This window comes from Pomacea canaliculata, linkage group LG13 (assembly GCF_003073045.1).
Source record: "Pomacea canaliculata isolate SZHN2017 linkage group LG13, ASM307304v1, whole genome shotgun sequence".
In the NCBI taxonomy this organism is placed as follows: Eukaryota; Metazoa; Mollusca; class Gastropoda; order Architaenioglossa; family Ampullariidae; genus Pomacea; species Pomacea canaliculata.
In genome coordinates this window covers 23,372,642-23,380,315 of record NC_037602.1, presented here as the reverse complement: position 1 = coordinate 23,380,315, position 7,674 = coordinate 23,372,642, and the positions used below count along the sequence as shown (strand labels likewise).

At 46.5% G+C, this 7,674-nt stretch overlaps 1 protein-coding gene across 2 annotated transcripts; it reads right to left on the bottom strand.

Moving 5' to 3' along the window:
• Nucleotides 1-800: 800 nt before the first annotated feature.
• On the bottom strand, nt 801-4,629 carry LOC112554625. 2 transcript variants are annotated; one of them, XM_025222533.1, is made up of 2 exons: nt 3,118-4,629; nt 801-2,896 (listed from the first exon to the last, which is right to left on the bottom strand). In XM_025222533.1, the coding sequence occupies exon 2, from the start codon at nt 2,483-2,485 to the stop codon at nt 1,151-1,153; it is 1,335 nt and encodes a 444-aa protein (XP_025078318.1). In that variant the 5' UTR covers nt 2,486-2,896; nt 3,118-4,629; the 3' UTR covers nt 801-1,150. The 2 variants fall into 2 exon arrangements, with proteins under 2 accessions (XP_025078318.1, XP_025078319.1); XM_025222534.1 differs by having other exon boundaries at nt 3,787-4,629.
• Between the last annotated feature and the right edge of the window lie 3,045 nt (nt 4,630-7,674).

The following is a 7,674-nucleotide window of genomic DNA, read 5'->3' as shown; positions in this document are numbered from 1 at the left end:
TTAACGAGGAGAAAAATGCCGGATTAGAATAATGATGAGACTAACCTCCTCTCACTTCAACTTTCATTGGTTTAGCTTTCCTGTCCACCTGCTACACTTATTTAGTGGCATCATAGAATTTTCTACTAAAATTAATCTGTAAACAGTGAGGGACTATAATTATTGGGAGTACTTTCAAAAGAGATAAAAGATATTATTTTTCCTTTGACAAAAATTATAAAAATTTATCCTCTGGAGGGTGTCTAACTCTCAGCTGTTATCGCCATGACTACATCGTTCTACTAACTCATCTCCCAACTCCTCAGATCGCCACTGCCATCCCTAGCTTCCAGCCTGCAGCTTCCTGTTCTGCGATCTCTTGATTAATGGGGGCTGTCTTGCCCACACTCCGACTTTCCATTAACGATGGAATCGATAGTTGTCAAGCTCGCGCGCCCGCAAACAAATGGCGGCACGTCACACCGCCTACCCTTCCAGTCGTCCTCCCCCACCCGAGCCTCCAGCGCACCCGGCAGCCAGCGCCTCCGAGATTACCTTCTGTCAAGCGAGTCATTAGCACAGATTACAGAGAGCTAACCAGGCTAATAGCACAGCAACAACAACACCATCCACCAGATGTGCGGTTAGATATCACAAAGCTTATAACTATTGGTTTGTTTACGTGTTTGTCCGCACGTGTGTCAGTGCCTGTGTTTATACCAGAACATTACAGACATTAATTAGATGACACGCGAGACCCGGGTAGATGCGATTATCAAAAGGATGCAAATACATACAAAAGCAAGGAAGAAACACCATACTCCAAATTTATCAACAATTTTTTTAACCATTTGATGTAATTTCTACATTAGCAGTAAAAATAACTTCTTAAACTGAGCAGATGTGTATTGCTTTCACTGGACGAAACATCATGGCTGCCATTAGTCACAATTATTTGTTTAAAAGTCTAGTGGGGATGAATTTTTCTAGACGTGTATTTTGAGTACGACTGGGAGTATTTTGGTGAGAAAACATCTTGCACTAGGGTTTAAAAAATCATTAGGAAAACAATTGAGCACCTCTCGACCTTTAACCCATGACCCATCTCTTCAGCGCGTCTTACAGACCGATTTCAGGTGAGAGCTGACAAATATTGTCTGGAAGTTATTCCTTACTCCTCGCAAAATCCCGGAAGCACAGTTTTTGAAATAACAGTCTTTCCTTTCCTCAGTATCTCAACAAGTGAGTTGTTGTCTCGTTTTCTGTCAACAAATGGGTACAGCTGGTGCAGACGACTACAAGCCACTCTTGCCAGAAGATGGCGGGGCGCTGGGGCCTCCATCTTGTGGAGAAACTGCGTAGTGACGCACAGTCCAGGGAAATAACTCGAGCGTAACACGACGTCCATGTTGCAAGGCACAGGCAAGAGAGCACCTGCGAAGGGACGCAACTGCAGCGGAAAAACAACTTTCAAAGAGACACGGAAGTCGGACTCGTTGTCCAGAGTGACGTCATGCACGTGGGTTCCGTTACTGGCGAAGAAGAAAATGTCCACGTAGGGCCAGCGGAACGGCAGATGTTTCAACGCCGGGCTGTTCCGCCAGAAGAACTTCCATTGCTTCCCCTTTGGTGCCCACAACGAAAAACCTGGCAAAGAGTTCAGGGACTTGAACACTAGGTGGCGCTGCCTTTCGTCGATAATGACGTCTATGTCGTCATCCCACGGAATCATGTCATGATGCCTGTAGGCCCCCAGCAACGTCCCTCCATACAGGAAGAACGTCAGTTTGTGCTCCGCGCATGCGCGAACAAACATCTGGAAGACAAAGAGCTGAAGAAGTCGTTCGTCACGTGACATCACGGGTTGGAACGCCGTCAGAAGAGAGGAGTGCGATTTTGGGGAATGGTGAGGAAACGATCCATCAACATAGACTGATGGCTCTTTGATCATCGCTGACGACTTGACTTCATCGCTCCTGTTGTTGCCGTCTCCTTTAGGCAGGTCGAGGTTGTCGTGGAAGTACAGGATGTTCAGTTGACCAAGACGAGAGAAATCCACCTGCTTCAGACTGCTTTCACTCACCTCTGGAAAGGCAAAGATCTTTTGGCCGGGTATCGGCCTTGTCGCCATGGCAACTTGGGCGAATGGCGATTTACTGAAAGGCGTCAGCAAAAGCATGGTGGGGAGGTCAGTAATGGGGGGATTCGACTCCGTCTCATTTGTCTCCACCAACACCACTTGTGGAAGCCGTGTGGATTGCTCAGTGTCCTGGACACGAATCACCGGAGATTCTGGTCCTTGTAGGTTCTGATTCCTTTGGCGGGACAAGAGGTTGAGGTCAGTGCGCAGAGCGTGCTGGATGGACGTGTCACCTCTGTCAGGGTGGAGCAGCACGAGCAAGGACGTGTTGGTCAACACAGCACGCGCACTGACCAACAGTATGCATGCCACGAGACCCAAGAGTCCAGCGCTCGTTCTCAGGCGCCGGATCCTGGCGCACACCATGGCAATGTTTGGCTTCTTGTCAAACCAACAAACACTGAATGCTATTTGTAGTCACGACCTTTTAAGGTCGAGGTCAAGAAAAATCTGCTTGATTTCAAAATGACAGAGACGGTTGGAATGGCGTGGCTACCGACGTGTGCAGACTACTGGAGCTGCTAGAAACCTCCACGATGTCATCAGAAGCATGAGGGATTCAAATTTGGAATGAGATTGTCGCTAATGTTAGAATATTTTAAAACCATGCTTTTAAGAAAAGGGGACATCACTCACAGCTGTTTATGCAGTCCTAACATGTGCCCTCCACTTAGCACGGATTGCATGCGAGTAACTCGGTCTCTCCCTCGACTCCTGTTAGCTTCTAGACTTTGGCTTCATCGTGGCAGCTGTCGGCTTCGGCTAATGCTCCTGCGACTGTGCAGAAAAAAAAAATATATATGAAAAGCAGTGACTCACAAACAGTTTTGTCAAACTCGCCTGCAGCACTAAACCATTGTTTATCTATTGGAGGATTATGTATTAGGCAGACAGAGAGAGATATAGCAAAGATCCTTTATTGTTAGTATTTGTGCGACACGGAGATCGTAAACATTTATGAACATCACTCTCTCAGAATAATAAAAAGGACGACCTACCTGCACTCTTCTTGGTTCACAAAGAAAACTGCGAGTATGATGATGATTTCGCTGAGGGGTGAGGTCACATGCTACTAGCTCACTCACTACGTACAAGTTGAATTCCGAATGTTATCAGTTGACTTGGAAACAACAACAATCACTGATATCCACCTATAACTGTTGACTACACATGTCCAGGATGACTGCTCCAAGAACGACATCCCAACGGGCCAGCAAACGTTGCGATGCTCACGATGTTTCCAGTTCACAGAATGAACAGGTGAAAAGAATGTGCACAGGACTTTGACAAGAAGACCTTTCGAACTGCATTGGTGTTTTCTACGATGTTAGTGCAGCTTTTACCTTCCGGTGACTAGACATGAAAGAATACTCAAACACCGCGGCTTGACAGAGCAAACAGGTGCACACACAGGCTGGGTACACTACCCGCTCATCTTACCACAAAATTCATCCACGACGAGTCAGCGTGTGTCTTCGGACTAGACCTGATGTGGATGTCACTGACATCTTTCCCTCAAATCCATCCTCCATTAGGTGCCCTTCAACAATGTTTGTATTGAATGTCGCCTTCAGAGATGGACGCTGATTGACGATGACAATAATGCTGTTACTCATTTATCAAACATACTAATTGAGAAGGATTAATTACGAAAGAAGGCAACTGACCGTAAAGAAGGACAGACTAGCTGATCACGAGTCACAAGTCACGGCTGTTGGTAACTGCCGGGTGAGATCTCCTACTGCAACTTTCAACCGTGGACACGATGAGATGGAAAAATAGTCGTCGCTGTCGACGAAAATAGTGATGCATGACCTGGAGACCAGATTGTTACAGACACGGCGGTTGAGACTCCATGGGGAGGCAGAAGCCCTCACTGAACTGCGGAGGATCTTGTTGAATCGTTCTGCAGACCAAATCACTGGGAGGCGCGCATGCTGGCCACGTGCTGCTGAGATTGGGAGGCGCAGATCGATGGCCACGCACCCCATGCGTCAAATAATATTTGGTTTCGCATCACTTGCCCTGCAAGTGTCTCCCCCAACACTCGCTGTGTTGTTCGGCGCCAGATGCTCCACGAGAAGTCCTGGTGGTCCTCTAACCTCTTCGCTGGCGCACGTGACAAACGCGAGACCATCTGTATGTACGTCACGTGGTTCAACTAGCAGTCACGTGGTACTGATGCCGACGCCAAGAAGGAGGTGAAAGATTAAACTCACATTTTCTCAGCTGGTTAGGGCTGGTGGTGGTGGTCGTCGTAGGAAGGGGGAATGTTAAAAAAAAACCATCACTAACATCGTTGACGCACTGCGTGGTGCTGCGGTGCTGCAGTGTGCTGTGTGCGGCAGCAGCTGCCTGTCCGTGCGCGCTGAGCCTGGCGTGCAGCACTGAGATTAGCTTCCAGCCGTCCTCCCAGATTTGCTCGCCGCTGTCTTGCTCGCTTTCAATGGGAGGTGTCGGGGGACCACTGCTCCCTCAACATATCATCCTCGTCTCCGTGAAAGAAAACTCGGCGTTCAGCAAACACAATCGCACTTCATTACATGCGCCGTCTCGGGACTTCTTTTTTCCCTCCGCGGCTGTATTTCATGCCACAGCGACTGATCAGCTGCTTGTTCTATGATATAATGTTTTGTAAATGACTAGCAGCGCAGTCACATCAAAGCTTTATATTCTGTCTTTGATGGAATTTGAGCTTTTACTAAAATATTTGCATTAATTAAAATTATTTTTACACACATAAGCAAATTTATGTCAACATAATAATTTTGTTGGCTTGTATTTTAGTCGTGTTGTCAGCAAAGGTATCTGTTTGTACAATCGTGATAGACAGGCATGTCTGCTATTAAAAGATGACTTGTACACTTGTAGAATCGTAAAATTTGGTTGGGAGTCTGAGACATGACGGGTTAGTGTTTGTTAGCAGTAGTCCGGCTTTTCCTTGACCTCTTGACCTAATGCAGGCAGGGATCCTCTGTTAGAAACTTTTTAATCTGAAATGAGTTGGTGGACTAGCAATTCTGTGGATTATATTTAGTAATTAAGGGGAATCTGGTCTTAGACCAAGCCAGCAACTATGGTTACATCACAGAAGACAACCGGTCCTGTAAATAAGTTCTCGGTATACAGACAGGTGTTACAGTGTCCATATCGGCCTCAGACCATCTGGTGGTCCCCTACCCTGTCAATGATGTCTTGTAGCCAGTCCTCCTCCAGCTGCAGGAAGCCATGTCTTTGACAGTCAACAGATTCCCTCGCTGCTGTTTCCATGGTTGCTTTGGGATGAAAACCTCACTATCCAATCTTGTAAGGTCTTGTGCTCATATAGCTCTGTGCATGAAAAAAAGATTTAAAACCTTGACATACGAGATTGATGTGCATTTCTCAGCTATGATATTCAAAAAATAAACTGTGTGCACCTTCTACTCCAGTCACCAGAGAAATCTTCTAATCCCACCATGGGGAGGAAACATGATGTATGTGTTGAGATTTATGTGTATGTAAGGTCAAAGGCGACACAACACAAAGATGGGACGCTCACCTTGTTGTATTAAATAGAGAGTATACACACTTTTGCAGCTGCAAGTAAAAAATCCTTTTCAGTGGAAGCACTTTTCTATCCTAGGATATGTTAACAAGAAAAAATTCAGACTGCATTTTTATCTAAAATATTTATTGCGACTAGGACTCGACTTAGTGAACACTTCACAAAGTCTGTTAATATAAGTGTTCACAAACCTACTCACTGAGCACTTCACAATGGCGGGGCACGAGACCTCAAAATGTCTCAGCAAAGACTAATCTAGTCGCTCAGGAAATTATTGTCATCATTTATTTTATACACTAACATTCCATTCCAATGCTAACACTGTTTTCTAAACACTGTGTAAGTCATCTGCCTTTCTTAATATTTATGGTGCTGTGACCTTTGACTGTTGTACCCCATGGCCCCTCCTGTAGACAGTGTCTGAATGTTAGATGTAAGTGGTCACTGGGAAACACGGCTTTCATGGCAACTCTAGGATTTTATTATTTAGTGATCGTAAAAAATAGTTCATGGAGTATAAAAGCAAGTAGTGTTACTTCGTGAGCTCCCAGACGAGGTAGATACTAAAACACATACTGACAGCCAACTAAATATACTTTGATTGACATATTCAAAACATAATTATAAGACTTCAATGGACATTATCAGTATTCATCGACTTGTCAACATCTAATATCTCTGCTTTAGATGTCCGCCGTCATTTCCTAACCTCCATCCGGGCTCCCCGCCCGCAGTACCTCCCTCCATCTGATGCTTCTTCCCGTTGGCGGGGTGGCTGTCGGCGCCATGATTGATGTTTGTCTGATCAATTGCTTCTCGGATGTGCGGGAGGGAGCGAGGTCTGTGATTGCTCTTGGCTGTCTGACGATAAACCAGGCGCTGGCGGCATCCCTGCCGTCTGTCTGCTGCTGGAGTCAGTCGGTAGCCGTCGAAGTTCTCGAAAATTCGCCTGAGGTCTGAGAAAGTCCCTGTGATAGACGCACCTCCATGTCATCTGAGTACTGATGTCTTCAGGGGACAGGAGCGCAATGTAGATACAGGTTTATGACTGGGAACTGATGACAGGTTGACTGATGAACAAATAATAGAATTATAGTAGAGATTAGGGTAGCATGTACCCACAGGAAGACAAGGCATCGGGGATAGCAAGTGGACAGAAAGAGGACCATAACAAGAAGGACATATGATGAGACGAAGACAAGTGCACGAAGAAGCAGTAAAAAGACATCCACGGGTGCAAGTCACGTGACAGACCAACGACAGACGAATGACAGAGTCTCCAAGAGACAGGGTGGCCAGTGGTGGAACTCGCCTCACCCACCCTGACAGTCGTCACGTGTTTATTCTGTTGTTCTCGCTCGCCAGGTTTAGAGCAGTGCGCATGCCCATCACTCAAGCCACTTTGTGAAGTCGATTTCCTCTTCGCTTTGGCGATCGATACCACTGGGGTAGAGGGGCAGAGGGGCAGAGGGTAGAGGGGCAGTTAGCGGAGAGGAGACGTGCCGTTGAGCAAACAGGCGTCTGGCACGTCACGGGTGACGTTTCCAGACTCCATCGTCGCTCACAGACAAGGGGCACGAAGACCACACAACCTTGATTTCATTCATTCCACACAATATACTTCACTGTACAGAGTAGACTTTATTGTACATAGTATGTCACTGTGCACACTAAGCTTCCGTGCTCGAACATTTACAGTTAAAATAGTTTCCCTTTTACATGGCGACATGACCCTTGCTCTTCCATGTTGGTGAGGACAGCTGCAACTTGACTACAGAAGCTCTAACTTCGATGAATAGCCGAGTTATTTATGTCACAGGAAATAACCTTCACGAACCCTATCCTGCTGACGAGGGTGTGAAGTGTAGTTTAGCCGAGAGGACAATGACGTAATCAAACGCCCCCAGAGGCTGAGGTCTGCGACTGACGTCATCGCTGTGACTGCTAACGATCACGTCGCGTGAGCGCAGACGATCGATGCTGCGTGTGTAATTACGGGGACAGGAGG